General features: G+C 34.0%; 2 protein-coding genes across 3 annotated transcripts; both read right to left on the bottom strand.

The window, feature by feature from the left end:
• Positions 1-6,700: 6,700 nt before the first annotated feature.
• On the bottom strand, positions 6,701-8,470 carry LOC18019468 (transcription factor DIVARICATA). Its single transcript, XM_006398582.2, has 2 exons — positions 7,671-8,470; positions 6,701-7,220 (listed from the first exon to the last, which is right to left on the bottom strand). Exons 1-2 carry the CDS (start codon positions 8,129-8,131, stop codon positions 6,887-6,889), a joined length of 795 nt encoding a protein of 264 aa, XP_006398645.1. The 5' UTR covers positions 8,132-8,470; the 3' UTR covers positions 6,701-6,886.
• Positions 8,471-12,194: 3,724 nt separating this feature from the next.
• On the bottom strand, positions 12,195-14,779 carry LOC18019469 (laccase-10). Of its 2 annotated transcripts, none has more exons than XM_024156427.1 (6): positions 14,690-14,779; positions 14,372-14,481; positions 14,047-14,291; positions 13,835-13,963; positions 12,815-13,744; positions 12,195-12,373 (listed from the first exon to the last, which is right to left on the bottom strand). In XM_024156427.1, exons 1-6 carry the CDS (start codon positions 14,777-14,779, stop codon positions 12,243-12,245), a joined length of 1,635 nt encoding a protein of 544 aa, XP_024012195.1. In that variant the 3' UTR covers positions 12,195-12,242. The 2 variants fall into 2 exon arrangements, with proteins under 2 accessions (XP_024012195.1, XP_006398646.1); XM_006398583.2 differs by having other exon boundaries at positions 14,372-14,523.
• Between the last annotated feature and the right edge of the window lie 2,167 nt (positions 14,780-16,946).

Genomic DNA, 16,946 nt, shown 5'->3' on the forward strand with positions numbered 1-16,946 from the left:
GGGATGGGGAATATTTGTGTTCACTAGATGGCCGGATGCGTATGAGTTCAGCAGCATGTAATACTGCATGTCCCCATGCTGAGACCGGGAGCTTTGATCTCATGAGTAATGGTCGGGCTATCCATTGAATGCGTTTAATGAATGATTCAGCCAATCCATTTTGAGTATGGACATGTGCTACAGGATGTTCCAAGGTTACCCCCATGGCCATACAGTTGTCATTAAACGCTTGTGAGGTAAATTCACCAGCATTGTCAAGGCGGATAGACTTTAGTGGGAAGTCAGGGAAATGGGCCCGCAATTTTATGATTTGGGCCAAGAACCTAGCGAAGGCTTGGTTCCGAGAGGACAAGAGACAAACATATGACCAACGGGTCGATGCGTCTATAAGGACCATGAAGTACCGGAATGGTCCGGAAGATGGATGTATAGGTCCACAGATATCGCCTTGGATTCTTTCTAGGAAATGAAGTGTTTGTTTAGAGATTTTAACTGGTGAAGGCCGAGTGATCAATTTGCCTTGAGAACAAGCTGTGCACATGAGGTGTTGAGGATAAGCTCGGTTTTCTTTGAGGGTATGCCCTTGAGAGTTTTGAATTAGTTTACGCATCATATTTGCACCGGGATGACCGAGCCGGTCGTGCCAAATAGTATAATCAGTAAACCGGGCTTTGAGAGTGGTATTAGCTTCAATCATACTGACTTTAGCATGGTAAAGTCCAGTAGAGAGCGCGGGTATGGTTTCGAGGATTTGTTTATGGCCGTCTACGATTTTAGTGACTAGGAGGGAGTCTTTGTTCCCTTGACCTTGGGTTTCCATGTCGAAACCATTCTGTCTTATATCCTTGAAGCTCAGAAGATTTCTCTTCGAACTAGGAGAATATAGAGCATCTGGTATTTCAAGTTGTGTGCCATTTGATAGCAACACATAGGCATGGCCATATCCTTCGATAAGGTTTGAGGGACCCGCGATGGTGCTAATATTTGCGGTTTGATAGGTTAGGTTTATGAAGTAACTTTTGTTTCTTAAGATAGTGTGGCTGGATCCACTATCTACGACTATGGTTTCCATTTGCTGGTGTGCTTCATTATGAATAGAAGATAGAATTCAGTATTGAGGAATTCAGAAAATGTGATAAATCATAAAGTAAAGCAGTGTCTGAGAATAAAGGCAAATGGAAAAAAAAAAAATGAAACAAATCCCAAAATGAAAAAAATAAAGGACAAAATCAAATTGTATCAGAGTTTCAGATGATTGAATTAATCGAGGAGATCAGCTGTTTCATAGTCCATGGGGTCGGTCTGCTCGTTTGTGGTGTTCTCATCATCAAGGAGGTCGTCACCTTCCAGGTTAGCAGCATCGACTGGCTGAGTCATGTTGGCTTCAGCAGGAGCTTTTCCGTACTTCTGGTATAGATCGCAGTGGATCTTGGGGGTGCGACATTGCTTTGTTGGGTGGTTGAACATCCCACATCTGGTACAAGCAGAGTGATCGGGGTTGGTGTGGCGGGTCGGCTTGGTGATGCCTCGACCACGACCAGGACCATAACTGAGGTTAGGTCGGTTGCCACGACCATGTCCGCGTCCACGTCTTCCACATCCATGTCCTCGGCCATTACCACGTCCATTACCACGTACACGGCGGTGATCTGAGGATCTATCGGGTTGAACATGGTAGGACTCTTGACGAGAAGCTGGGACAGGAGCCGATCCCGGGGGCCTCATAGCGCTGTTCCTCATAAGCAGCTGGTTATTCTTCTCAGCGAGGAGAAGACAGGACAACAAGTCTTCGTACAATGTGTGTTTCATTGCACGGTATTGTTGTTGGAGCACAACATTCTCTGTGCTGAATGTGGATAATGTTTTCTCGAGGAGATCATTATCTGTCACATCCTCGCCACAGAGTTTCCGGATGGCAACAATACGAAAGAGTTCGTTGTTGTAATCATCTACGGATTTGTAGTCCTGGAACCGAAGGTTCTTCCAGTCGAAATCTGCCTGAGGCAACTGGACCATTTTCTGATGGTCATATCGCTTTTTCAGCGCTTGCCACAATTCAAGTGGATTCTCAAGAGTGAGATATTGCTGCTTAAGGCTCGGGGCCAGATGATGGCGTATGTGACATATCGCCTGAGACTGTCCCTTACGGGATGCGGTGTTACCGTCGGTAATACACGCATCGAGTTCTTTCGATTCAAGGAACAAGCGCATGTCTAGGGCCCACTCGAGGTAGTTATCTCCGGAGACGTGAAGGGCCTCGAATTCACATTTCTGAATGTTTGACATCTGAAACATGAGATTGATTTTGTTAGGGATTGTTTTGAGAAAATTTTGAATGCTGATGATGAAACTTTCTATTTTGAGAATATTTCTATTTTAGGAAAGTTTCTAAATTTGGAAAGTTTCTAATTTGGGTAATTTTCTAAATGAAGAAAGTTTCTATGTCGGGAAAATTTCTATATGAGGAAAGTTTTTATATGAGGAAACTTTCTATTAGAGGGAACTTTCTCGGAAATAGTAAATTTTAAAGGGTATGGTTTTAGTTACCCCGAACATGATGTCGGTTTAATAGCTGTGATTTAATCGGTAAAAGCCGAATATAATTTTGGTTAACGAGAACCAGGTTTAGCCGGTTTTAGGCGGTTTAGGAGGAACCCTAGGGGAGCCGAATATGATTAGGGTTTTATCTAGGGTTTTAACGGTTTGGAAAACATATTTTGGATGTGATTTCGAGATCTATAGGATCTGTGGTCGATGGTTGTAATAATTTCACAAGGACAACAAAGAAATCACGTGAAAAGGACTAGGGTTTAAGCATTATGACTTACGATTTTGAAGATTACAAAATCGTGAATCAAGCTTAGGATTTAGGGTTGATTTTCTTAGTTTATTCAATCAAGTGTTTCAAGCAAGAGAATCAACAATCAAATAAGCTGCAACAAGCTTATTAAACATGAAGAAAATTGAATAGGTTTATGCCATAAACATGGCCAAAAACGGTTGTTAGGTTTTTGTAGATTAGGGTTTTATAAAACGAGTTTAAAACCTTTGAACATGCATAAACTTGTAATTTAAACAATCAATCAACAAGTTATCAATCAATCATCAGAGTATCAAACACTTTCAATCAATTAGAGATCGATTTTTTTTTTTTTTATAGGGTTTTGAAGTGTTTAAACAACAGGTTCTATGGCTCTCAGTTTTAGAAGATACCTTTTCCACCTTTGGATTTCTGACAGGCTAATGAAACTGGGAGCTAATAGACCTCAGTTAGCCGCTACAAATTCCAAGGATTGATCACCAAAACTGGAGAAGCTGCTGGTTGAAGAAGGAAAAACTCGGATCTGGTTTTTTTTTTTTTTTTTTTTTTTCTCGGTTGATCGTCGTGTACTGTAAGTGTGCGTGAGGGCGCGTCCGACGTTGGATCGACAAAAAGGTTTTCACCAGTAGATTCGTCTCGTCGAGGGCTTCGATTTGATATGTAGATCGTCTTCTGGTTCCTCACGGTTTGGAAGATATGCGTCTTTTAAGTTTCGACTTGCTTTTAGGGTTTTGGTGGTGGCCGGATTTATTAGGGTTTTTCGCTCAGAGAGTCTTATCGTGCTGATAACGTGTTGTGAAAACTTAGAAACTTTATTAATCATTGGAATGTATATATAGAGTACATAGGGAATCTAGGTTAAGTACAATGCTCTGATGGGCCTAATGGGCCGGTATAAGAGTCCATATATGATATGTGTTATAACAACATACAGTCAAATAGTTACCAGTATTTTAACAATTTCTGTATTTATCTAAAAATTTATAAAATAGTTGTTGTAAATAATATTTAATTACTTGATTGTCTCCGAGAAATTGTGATTCCGACCCAGTCTAATGACTCTCTAATCTTACGTCTACCGCACAACATGCTAATTATTTAAAGCATAATCAGGTACACAATAATGAAATCTTAAGAGAAATTATTTTGGGAGGTTATAACTAAAAAGAATCATCCGGTGCGGAAGCCACGTCATACCTGATGGAGATTGCTACCATAACGACGAAACTACCGTTAGAACCATCTTATTTAAAAAAAAAAAAACAAAACACAAATTGGTACAAAGAACATGTCTTGTTAGAACCAGCTTGAAACTACCCTTTATTATTTGTTTCTTTGCGGGCTCTCATCTTATATCATATCCCGACAAGACCTGTTGGAAGTTTAATTTACAACACTACCCATACATGTTTATATGATTTTTTATAAGCTATTGGCCTATTTTGTAAACAACTGATAAAAATATCTTCAAATAACGTTTTCGTAACATATGATTGCAAGTATCATTGGAAAGGTTATTTAACAAAATCAGCTCATGTTTACATATATAATTCTTTTTTTAAACTATCTTTACATATAATTTTACGCAAAGATTCATAGATTCACTCGCTTAACATAGTTTTAGATCTTCATATACAAATGGACTGTAGAGATGAAAATAATAGTTTTATTCTATTAAATGATTATGTCTTTTGATTTTTCTAGTTTAAGATTGGGAATCCATATTCATCCGGTTGATCGATCCAAAAGATTATTTGGAAAACAAGAAGTATAAGATTCAAGGCATATTTTGTTCAAAAAAATTTACTGTATAAGATTAGTTGGAAAAACAAAGATAATTGATTAAGAGAGGGAGAAAAAACTATATTTACATACAAGTGCGTGTCTATTATGCAATTGGTGTTAGTGCACTGTGCAAGGTGACAAGCATAACAATTTATACAACAAAGGCGGCTACAATCTCTTTTGTTGGATCCGCATGACTAATAACTTGTATTGCTCTATTAAAAATATTTATCATTTATGGATATTAGGGTAAAACTTTTTACCTACGAACTTTACAGAACCTACATTTCAGTATTTCACCAATCACATGACTTGTTTAGTTATTTATATATATAAATTTTAGTCTGTGATATAGTCACCGACTGTGGATCTCACTCAATATGTTTTCGTCTAATGATGAAAGCATATTCTTAATACGACGTAGTATGTTTGAACACAGACGTTGTAGGATCTATATCTTTCATTGCATATTAATTCTTTTATAAAATAAATAAATTTAAGATATACAGTGTGCGTTTGCACCAAAAAAAAAGCATCCAGTGGTTAAAAGAAAAAGTAAATGTTTCAAGGGTTCAAACTTCATATCATATTGTTTTGGTAGGTTGTGAACATATTTTTAAGAAGGCGTATGGATTCTATTGTCCATTCGATGATCATTGTGATCCTAATATTGGACTTTACAACTTTTTTTCTAAATATGAGTTTGAAATATAGAAGACCCCAACATGTGTGTGTTGAATCTAAAGTTTATGTGAAAGTAGATATGGCCTTCTGTAACTTTTACGGGATTGAAGGGCTCTTATTGGGTGGGCCACAGTTGGTGGGCATTGAGTATCTCTTTTCCTTTGGGCTTTCACGCGCCGACCTTGTTTACGTTGTTATTATTTATTTATTACTCCTAGTTTTTTCGTTGGTTTTTTTTCCAAATTCAAAACTCAGAAGTTATAAATTCTATTTTATATATATAGAAAAAATAAAAAGATAAATTGAAAGCTCAAGACATTTGAGCCGAAACACTCGTCAGGTCCCAGGATAGTAAATTTGTATATATCTAACAGACAACCACACACGAAATTACTATAAATATACTGTAATTAAAATTTAGAGTGATTTTCTCCAAAGATAATGGACTCTTTTCATGAAGAAGTTAAAATGTTACTATCAATTTCTATCGAGTCCTTTTTAGTGTCAAAAAATTATCTTATAGTTAATTAACGGTTTAAATCATAACAAATTTTCCAAGTACCAGCCATTCATCGAAGAAGTATCACATATTGTTGTTTCTAAAACCATTTATTTTTATTAGAAAAGGTGTTCTTTCTTACTATTAGTATTTTTAAGAATTCACATCTTTGCCAGTTGCCACTATTGCAGCATAAAATGACGTATAAACATATATATTGATGATCTCAATTCTAGTAGTAAATTTCTAATAACAAAATATATCATAGCATAATGTGATAATGCCACTATATAAAAAGAAATTCGGTATAGTCTAAATTTTAATTAAACATTAAAATTGATTAAACAAAATAAAAGTCGTATAGACTGATTAGGCGTATCTTCAAGTAATCAAGTTTTCTATCGATGTTATAATAGTACTGCTTAATGTACAAAACTGCTGAATGATTCATTAGTTATATAGATAGTAGATGTAATAAAAAATGTAGGACAAATCGAATTTATAAATTATATACAAAAAGGAGAAATTCAAACAGAGTTATTCGATAATAATTGGAGGCAAATGGAACCACGATGAGCGAAGTCATGGGAAGAATATCGAGTAAAAGAGTGTATTATACCAAAAAAAAAATAAAAAAGAAGAGAATATAGTCAGATATTTTGCCTATTCATCAATTAAACAAAAAAAAACTGAATTAGATGCTGATTCGAGCTAATCTTAAGTCCTAACTCCTAAGTTGTCGGGAAGAAAAGTAGCTTCCATCAAGCATTGACATTAAAGTCCACGGTAATAACATTATAATACATGACTAATAAAGTAGTAATGTAGTATATAGCACCTGTATTATATCTATGCCTCTTAAGAAATTGAGTACATGTAAAGTATGTCAGTGAGTAAGATATTGGTAATAAACCAGTGAAACTGGAAATTACAACCAAACAAACCTAAAATATATATGGATCGCATAATCACACAAACTTTCAAATTTCTTACAGCTATGTACAAGAATCCTGCACTGATTTTATAGGTATATATGTACGTAGAAAACACATATAACAATTTTATGAGATAAAACTCTAGAACTTCTATATGAGATTTCAACTCCATTGCGGAAATGCGTTATAATAACTAGACGCAGACGCAAACACGAAATTGTGATGAGGCTTTGGAGGGAGGAAAGCGTCAAAAGAATTGGTTGTAGTAGGAGAGAGTGTTGCGGTGGCGGTTGTTGATACGTTTGCGTCGGGGATGTTAACGGTTGTGATGTCGTGAATGCTTGATCGCCGTTTGTCTTTACAATCAGTGAGCTGTCGAATGAAATATTTTTGAGCGTGTGAAGCGACTTGCGTCGGCGTTCGAGTCGTCACAAAGTTTTTCGCTATGTTTCTCCAATCTCCTTTTCCGTATTTCTTCAAACCCATTAGAAATAGACTGAAAAAACAAAAGCAATGTTATATAGTATTTAATTAATTAAATTCACATAAGATTATATGAAAAAAAAACTTAAAAGATCAAATCCAAGTGAAGATTTAAAGTATTCAACCAAAGTAGTGATAAATTGTTATACCTAGTAGAAATCGTTGGCGATTTATGTTTTATAAACGAAGGATTAGATCCAAAAAAATTCAAGTATATTTTTAAACAAATACCCTAATATACAACAAAAAAAATTGATTAGTTTGAATGTTGTGGTTAAAATTTTAAATTACCACAAACGATAGGTATGGGTTCCTAAAACTTTGATAAGTGTGGTCTGGAAAGGATTCATAAGAAACTTTTAGATTTGGTGGTAATTTAAAAATAAAACTTAAAATGTGTTATTTGGAGTATAATTTTTTTTTTAAAAAATCAAGTCAAAATAGTGAAAAAGTTAGTTATTACCGGTGTTCTTCCTCGGTCCACGGAACTCCTTTTTTCCGTTCCTTTTCCGGCATCGGAGGCCTAAAGTAATCCATCGTCGCCGGCGAACTCCTCTTCCCTCCGACGACGTAATCGTAACCGTAACCGTAACTAGGGTTCTCTAGCCCAAAGAAGTAGTCACTGGTGGTTCCGGAGGAGGTGTCGCCGCCGTATCCCGGAATGGGGACAAGTCCGGCCTCGATGTCGCTGACGTCATCCTCCAGCTCCTTGTATCGTTTAATGACGTCACCTACGGTTTTGCCGGGGATTAAAGCGGCGATTTTGGACCAGCTCTCTGGATTGTCTTTGTCGTCGAGAAAGGCGAGAGCTTTCTCGAACCGTTTGTTTTCCTCAGCCGTCCACGTGGATTCTCTGACTTCTTGGAAAATCCAGTTTGTGTTCTCCGGTGAAAAAAACTCGAACCCTCCGTTCGTCGACGACATAACTAGCTCCTCCTCTATTTTTCTTTTAAATCTTAAAGAAAGAAAAACAAAGCAAAGAGAGAGAAAGAGAGAGGGAGAGAAGGAAGAAGAGAATCAATGGCTTTTTGATTGACTCTACGGAGTCTCGAGTGACCGATAAAAAAAAAAAGGTTGTTCTTCAGGATTTTATCGAGGAAATTATTACAAAGAGAAAATAAAACAGAGCATAAAGTGGATCTCTTTGGTCGCAAACGAAAAAACAAAAGTGGATCTTGCTTTTAATTATTTCTTTCTCTACATTTCTCGTGATGATCAAGAGGAATACACTACATTCAACAAGAAAAGGTGTAGAAAAAAGTAAGATATTTTGATTTAACCAGAGAGATATCTAAACTTTTACCTATGTCAAATCATTAATATTTATTAATTTAGTTAGCCGGCCAATAGATATACGACAACTCCTTCCTTGGTAATATTATTATATATGCCCTTTTTTTTCTTTGTAAAAACTCAAGGCCAGATAAATTCGCTTAGTATGGGTTAATCTTATTTGATAATTAGCAGATTTGTCTTATGCTATATAAAATTGATATAGGATTAGACTAACCAAATGCACGTGTCGATTTATGAAAGAAAGTGTAACATAATTTGTATTTTATGACAAAGAAGTTGTGACCAATCAAATGAAAAAGACCAGAAAACGACTGTTCAATGGTTTGGCCGGTTCTTAATTCGTATAGTTTAATCTACAACTATTTAATAAAAGAGCCCATTTTTTGTTGTCAACACGAAATAGCCCATTCAATGTTTTAGTTGTATTACAAATACAACAATTAAGACACATAATAACACAAACATAGGCTAAACAAAAATATACAAAGACAAGTTGGAATATTCGACCTTTAAAATATGTAATTTAAATAACTGATTAAGTTGTAACCGTGATACTCGGCATAAGTTTAAAGTTAATTGAAGTATGTTATACCATGAAATCTAAAAGTATAAAATATTAAATAATAATTAATGTTTAATTTTAGCAACAAATTTTATGTTTCTGCAGTATGATACTATGATCCAACATTATTGTACCATCACAGTATTTTTGTACTCGATCCGTTTCACATAAAACACCGATACGAAAGTCCAGTATTGATTGTTGCCAAAATAAAAGAAAAAAAAATGTCCAGTGTTGATAATCCTATATTTTTGCTGAGATTGTTTAACGACGATGTCGAACTCGTGGCTCACAAAGAATTGAGTTCAAATATTGTCTCCTCTACTTATTATCTTCTCCAAATCTGGCTATGTAATTCTCTCCACCGAAACTTTTTAGTCCTAAAAAAAAAAAAAAAAAGAAACTTTCTAGTCCTACCGTCACGATGAAAAGCATAAAACTAGTTAACACGAGTTAACACGAGTAATAAACACACACACATATATATATATAGTTACTACTTTTTAGTAAATTATGAACTTAGTTATCTAATTCGACCAAATAATGCCATTGGATTCCTAGTTTTTGCCATTGTTAAATTTTAGAATTCTTCTACCGAATGAAAAGATGCGAATCAAACGAGGGGGTTCGGAAGTATACTATCCAATATATACATTGAATACTTCGATTTTTCAATAAATTAACATAATCTAGTGATCCCATTGTACGAATGGGTTAGGGGATGAACATAAGTTAAAAAGCAATTCAAAAGAAACCCGGAAGAGAGCTGTTGGTGGCAAGTAAGGAATGACCAAGGATATTTTAGAATAATAAGAATTAAACACTGTTTATTATATTCCTGCATATAAAGACATTATGAAGCGCATATATATATATATATATATATATATGTTAAAAAAAACGCATATGTGTTGATTGCTCCCACTGTAAAAAAAAAACTTTATTATAATATCTCACCACTTCATCTGGGCGGTACCACAGCTCCACTTTTGCCAATTATATGATATAAATTGGTAAAAGTATAAAGCATTGCATATACAATTATAATAGCCAACAGTACTAATATTATCACAAACTCATAACTTTTTACCTTTCAAAATTAATTACTTAAAACACATAAACGAAAAATAATACAGTAAAACCTCTATAAATTAATAATGTTGGGACCATGATATTTTATTAATTTATCGTGATATTAATATATTTATAAATTAATAATTATTAATTTATAGAAAAAATTTGCTTTCCGCATATAATTTTCTAAAACTTTTTTGAAATAATATTATATTTTAAAATTTTAATAAATCTCATAATATAAATTATAATTAAAAATTATAACTATCACAATAAAATAGTTTTAACAATATATTATATTTTCCATATAAAAATATACATGTTCATAAGTTTAAAATTTATAAAAAACCATAGCTATTATTAGTATTGTTGCTAATAAAATTAAAGATAACATTATAATGCATTTAAAAATATTTACAAGTAAGAAAATCAATTATCACATAAAAAATTATCATAAATTTTGATTGTATATAGTAAAACAACAATAAGAGCTACTGATATAATAAGTAGAGAGATAGAAATCAATGAGATTTCAACTTTAAGTAAAAACAAACACATTAGTCATATTTTAAAATATTATATTTACATACATTTACATAAATTTATATAATTATTAATTTATATTTTTGTTAGGACTATATATTTAAATAATGGTTTCAAAAAAATTATTATCTTATTATCTTATCGAATTTGATGGATTTTTACATTGGCCTAAGACCAACAAAATTTATTAATTTATAGTAATTATTAATTTATCGAGTATTAATTTATATATGTTCTACTGTATATTTAATTTTAATAATATCGAGTTATATGTAATAACATGTCCATGTGTTCACGATAAACGGCTTAATTAGTTCCTTTATTTTAAAATATGTACGTTATATATAATGAACGTATATTTTTGTTAACGTGAACGTATGAATATTAGAAGATGGAAATATAGTTTCTCCCTTAATAGTCAAACTAAAATTACCCGTGTAAAAAAAAAAGTGCATGATTACTTAATTAGATTCAATAAAACACACCAGAAAGTGGTTAACATTAATTATTGTAGGAGTATTAGGAATATAAAATATGGTAGGGACAGCAAAGGAATGCTACACAGAATTTAAGGTGTCACATGCATGGAACAACAACACACAAATTTGAAGCGTAAATTGTGTCGTCTGCTGATTTGTATCAGACACAAGTTCTGTCGACGGAGAGTGACATCTTCTTGTATTCTATATTTAGCAAGATTCTCTTACTATAATTAGTAAATAATCCATTTTCTGTCAAATTTATTACTCTTGCTTCGTTTTATTTAATTTCTATCCATTTTATTAGGAGTGTGTGTTTCGTTTTTTTCTCTTTCCCGTTTTTCACTATTGGATATGTGACATTGCACCTAATTAATAAAATTCAACGACCGATAAATTTTGCGGTGATAACGAATTTTGAAAGAACATTTTTTCGTTTTTTTTTAAATATTATTTTACTGTATAATCCAGTAGACACGTTTAAACTTCTAGGTGAATGTTCGATGTACAACGTATAAACATTATTGTTTTCTACCAACTAACAAATACTTTTTATTCAATATTGTCCGCAAATTTGTTCAGCAATAATTGTGATCTTTTTTCTTTAATTATCATCCAAACTGTAATTTTAATTTGTCAATTCTGCGTGTCTATGTTCGTTAAAGATATATTGAAAACTATCTTTAATTTTAATATCAAATATATTGTCAATACTATAAAACAATTCACAACTAACGAATTAAATTAGATAAACTTTTGATCAAACAGGACGACGATTTAATGTTTTTGTTCTTTTTAACGAATCAAAATTAGTTAAAAGAAAACTATTTTTTTTTTTTAAATGGGATCATTCGCACATATTACTTTACTGGCAACTGGTCTATTATTTGGGGAAAAAGTTGGTGAGTTTTTCCACGATATTTTTGGTATTACAAAAAATGGTGAGTTTAAAAAGGACTATTGTTTTCAACATTTCATTAAAGCGTAACGCAATCATACAATGACTTTGTTGACATTTTGCTAAGCATAAGAATATCAAATTGAAAAGAATCATTTGATTAAAAAAATAATGTTGGAGTATTCAACATTTGGGAAGATCACTTGGAGGAGGAAGAATTGATTGGTTTGGGCCTTTACCATTCTCCACCAAGAATGCCATCTTTAGTCCCCATGTTGTGTGTACTTCTAAATGGCAATGCATAAACCAAACTCCTGCAACCACATGTATACACATATTATATCAATTTATAACTATTACTAATTGTAACCACTATATTTTATACACATACTCGATATCACGACTCTAACTTTTAAAATAGTCGTTGACTTAAGAAACAAAAAAAGCCAGATATTATTTATCGTCAGAGAAGCATAACCAAAAAAAAAAAAGAGGTTGTGATAAACTTGAAGGACGTCCGTAAATTTTAGTTATCTAAACTTAATCAGATTATATATGGTGTCAAAACTTTTTTCTTTTCTAAGCTGTAGAACCAATCTCATTATGTAGTATATAGATTTGAGACAAAATTCTGTTTTATTTTGGGTTGGTTATTCGGTTAAGGAAGAAGAAAACTGAAACATACTTTGGTTCTTTCTTTGGTTATAATTTGGTTATATGATTGAACTAGATAGATATATACTGTACGTCTGTACCTGGGTTATCTGCTCGGAATCTGATCGCCGCCCAACCACCGGAAGGCACTCCGACGGTATTTCTCTCCACCGGATCAACAAGATTAAATTTCTTAGAATCTTTCTTGGAGTTATAATTCCCAGATCCAAGTCCAACCACAAAGAAATTAAACCCATGAAGATGAATCGGATGGTTTTCCGGCGCCACATTTCCGGTATCCTGCAGAACAACCTGCACCGTTGAATTGTACGGAAGCTTGTAGAGCTTTGTGGCCTTCATGGTTGCTAAATTGGAAGGTGGTTTTCCGGTGAAATCGAAAAACCGGCGTGGTTTAGCAGGGAAATCGGTCGTATAGATTCCGGTTAGGTTAAAGTAATGTGCTTGAAGCAGAGCCGTTTTAGGCATCTTGAATGTAATGTTGTTTATGGCGGCGACGACACGTGAAAAGTTTCCGGCTTTACAGCTGTGACAACGGTTGATCCCTAAACCGACTGTGAATAGCAGATCGTGATCGACGGTGATCGGAACTTTAGCCGGATATGTGATTGAGTTGAGACTCCGGAGGGAATTGACGAACGAGTTTGCGACGGAGGTTGCGTTTTGAGGAGGCGGCGAAGTGGTTTTAGTGGCTGTGGCGGAGAATGTGCCGGAGTAATGTACGGTGGCGGTGGCGGTGCGATTGTCCACGGCGACGACGGCGGAGTCTTGGAATGGAGCGGCGGCGATTAGGTATTGACCGGAGGGACGGGCGGCAGAGACTAAGGCGGTGGTGGTTTGACCGGGAGCGATTAGGATTGTGTCGGTGGTGAAAGGTTTGACATAAACGGCGTCGACTTCCACGACGGTGAAACGGTGGCCGGCGATCTTGAAGAAGAGTTCTTCGTTCATCGCTGCATTTACTAGTCGTAGCATGTATGTTTTCCCGCTCTCCACCGCTAATTTAAAATTACCTGAAATTCCCAAACAAAAAATGAACGATATAAAGATCAAAATTTGTTATTCAATTAATTAATTAATTTTTTTGTGCCGAATTAATTAACCTTGCGATGGGCAGTTTGGGACGAGACCGGGATGACCGTTAATGACGTGAGCATCTGAGACATTAGGTGCTAAACCGGATTTTAATGCTTCATTAACAACCGTTTCGGTATCGGATTTCCACCACTCGCCTACACCGGTATTTATAGGTTAGTAGACTAAATTAAAAATTTATAACTCTTGCCATAATATTATCTTCTCTTGAATAATATACCTAGTACGATGACTTCTTCTCTGTGTGGTTTAGGGAATGGGTAAGGTAGACCCGGTTTAGGAAGAATCACGATGGCACCATGAACCGTAGCTCTGAGCCAGAGGACATGTGCGTGCCACCAAAGCGTGCCACGTTGGCCTGTGACCGTGAAGTTATACACGTAGCTGTGTCCCGGTTTAATTGGGCATTGGGTTATGTAGGCCGGTCCATCGGCCCAACCGGTTCTTAACTGTCTTATTCCATGCCTAACAGAAGAAACAAAAATAAATAAAGTAATATTTTTGGAGAGGGGAGGAAGTTTGATATCAGAGGTTTCAGTTCTCACCAATGGATAGAGACGTTATACTTGACGTTGTTAACGACGTTAACGAGAATTGTGTCGTCTTCATTAGCATAGATTGTGGGTCCCGGAAATTTACCGTTAACGGTAACAATCTGTTTTGTTGAACAAAGCCGCGTCACTTGCTTTGTTATCACCTGAAATTTTAGATAATCTCGTCTTAAATAAGTACCTTAATTTAAGAAATTCACCTCTAACACCCACCTTTTTTTTTTTTTTTCTGTTAAACCCAAAATGTATGAAATAATATTTGACGAGATCATATGATATCGATTGAATAGATAACATTTGATGTGGACTTACGTTAAATGTGTACTTGCGGATTGCACCGTGGACGCATGCCGGAAAGGCGAGCAATGCAAATATCACTAAAATCCGAATTGGAAATTCCATTTGTCTTGCCCTTTTATCTTTAAGCGTGGTAAAACTTTCCTCTTTTGATGTTCTATTGATTTGTCTACTTTCTCTCTTTCTTTTGTGATTTGAAAATGATTCATGATCATTGGCTTATAAAGATGCAAATGTTGGGTTCTTGTGCTTCCGTCAGTTTGGTGAAATTAGAGCTCGAATGCTTAGAGAGAAAGTATATGTTTCACTTTGTGGGTTGGAACCTAATTAAGAGTAGGTTGAATTCTTTTTATGTTTTCTTTCAATCTTCTCAAAGCTTTGTTTTTATGTTTCAGTTTGTAATTTCCATATGTTCCATATAGTAAGAAAGATCAGATTATGTCTTAAACTTCACCACTATGTATATGAAACAAAGTAAAAATACTACTATTTTATATGGAAATATTTTCGACTAACACCATGAATGATCAAGGGAGATAATGCGTGATTTTCTACTTTGTGATTAAAAAAATCATCTATTTCTATAACTTCTATACTCATATAAGTTAAGACCTCTATAAAATGACAAGTACATCACCTGATTTATGTAAAACTACGTATGAACATTTTCTAGTTAAATAAGACCTCAGTAACGTGTAACAAATGTAACTATGGATATTAGAAACTGTTACAATCCAAAACTCCTATTTCTCGACAAGATATTAGTTATGTAAAAATAGTTGAGGAATATCTTTCAAGAAATCTTATTGGAGGATTACATCTAACAGAAAATGATTATATTTGCTGGGAAGCAATAACCGAACTAATTGGTTTGGTCAGGAATTAAAGTAGTCAACCTATATTTGAGTGCGACTCTTTGTGGCCTTATGGAAAAAAATATTGTAAATCGTTTTATTTTTATTTTTTAAAAATACAGATAATGAGATTGTGTGGTCATTTATATGAGCAGTAATCTAAAATTCGAATAAATAAATGTCCATGTTAGTTAGTAATATATACTTCTTTAGAATGATTTGTTTTTTGGGCTAAGTTTTGTATTTCGAAATTTCAATATACAGTATCAGTGAAATTGTAGTTCAACCCATTTGCATATATGGGCCAACAAGTGAACCATTTAATGATATTAAAAGGGATCAATTGGAAAATGTACACCGAGCGGTTTGTATACAACTAGACCGAGGCTAACCGATGTCTTAAACCACAAAAGAGAAGAAAAAGAAATCTTGGTTTACAAATGTACTTAGACGCAAATCATACCAAATACGGAAATACCTTTAGATCATTTCATTTTCTTCCCCCTTGCTTTGTTTGACCCAAAAATACAACAGCATTGCTTTCGAGGAGACACAGAAAAATCATATCCTACTTTTTCTAAAGAAAAGTCAAGTTCAAATTATTGTACTCAATATTGAACTTAAATTCATAGATCTATACTATCTGTATGAGCTTAATAGCATCTACAGTTTTATTTCCAACTTGTTAATTGTTTCCTCTTTAGTCTCTCTAAGTCATAGGCTCATAGGTCACAGCTAATGCGTGCATTCAAATAGGTTTCTGGATTTTTCCGTTATTTGTCCAACGAAGAAATTTTTTTCCCCTTCGTCCCCTTTTTGTTCAACACATGTGCAAACATTTCCACTTTATGAAGAATGCCAAAATTTTCTGTCATTTTTCGACATTCCTCTCAATTCATTTTTACTATGAATGTTTACTACTCAGTCACAGCTAATAGTGTGGATTCAATTTTCTCTTAAGTATAACATTAAATTCATTTTGGATTATATCTGGAACACCGTTTTGTAATTTATTAGTTCTGTAATTATGAGACTAATACTTCTTTTGTGTGGAATATTTGTTTAGCCTCTTGTGGTTTATATTATTCCGGGTGAACACCTCTTGTTAGATGGTGCTTAAAATTATAATTTTATCGAAATCTTGACTAGTACTTAGCTGATAAGAATATTATAATAAAAAATTTATCCTAATTTTTTTGTTTGCTACTTTTGAGTTCTTGATGAGTTTTTTTTTTTTTTTAAGTCAAAGATGTATTTGCATCATATTCTATGAATCTGGACACAAATGATCCGTAACTGGTATGATTTTAATAGTAATTTTTTGTTTTGTTTAAAGATCTATTTCCATAAAACTTTTTTTCTAAAAATATCAAAATATAACTAATTTATCTGATTCTTTTTTAGTTATAATTTGATAT

This window comes from Eutrema salsugineum, unplaced genomic scaffold, assembly GCF_000478725.1.
Source record: "Eutrema salsugineum unplaced genomic scaffold, Eutsalg1_0 scaffold_2, whole genome shotgun sequence".
NCBI classification, from domain to species: domain Eukaryota; kingdom Viridiplantae; phylum Streptophyta; class Magnoliopsida; order Brassicales; family Brassicaceae; genus Eutrema; species Eutrema salsugineum.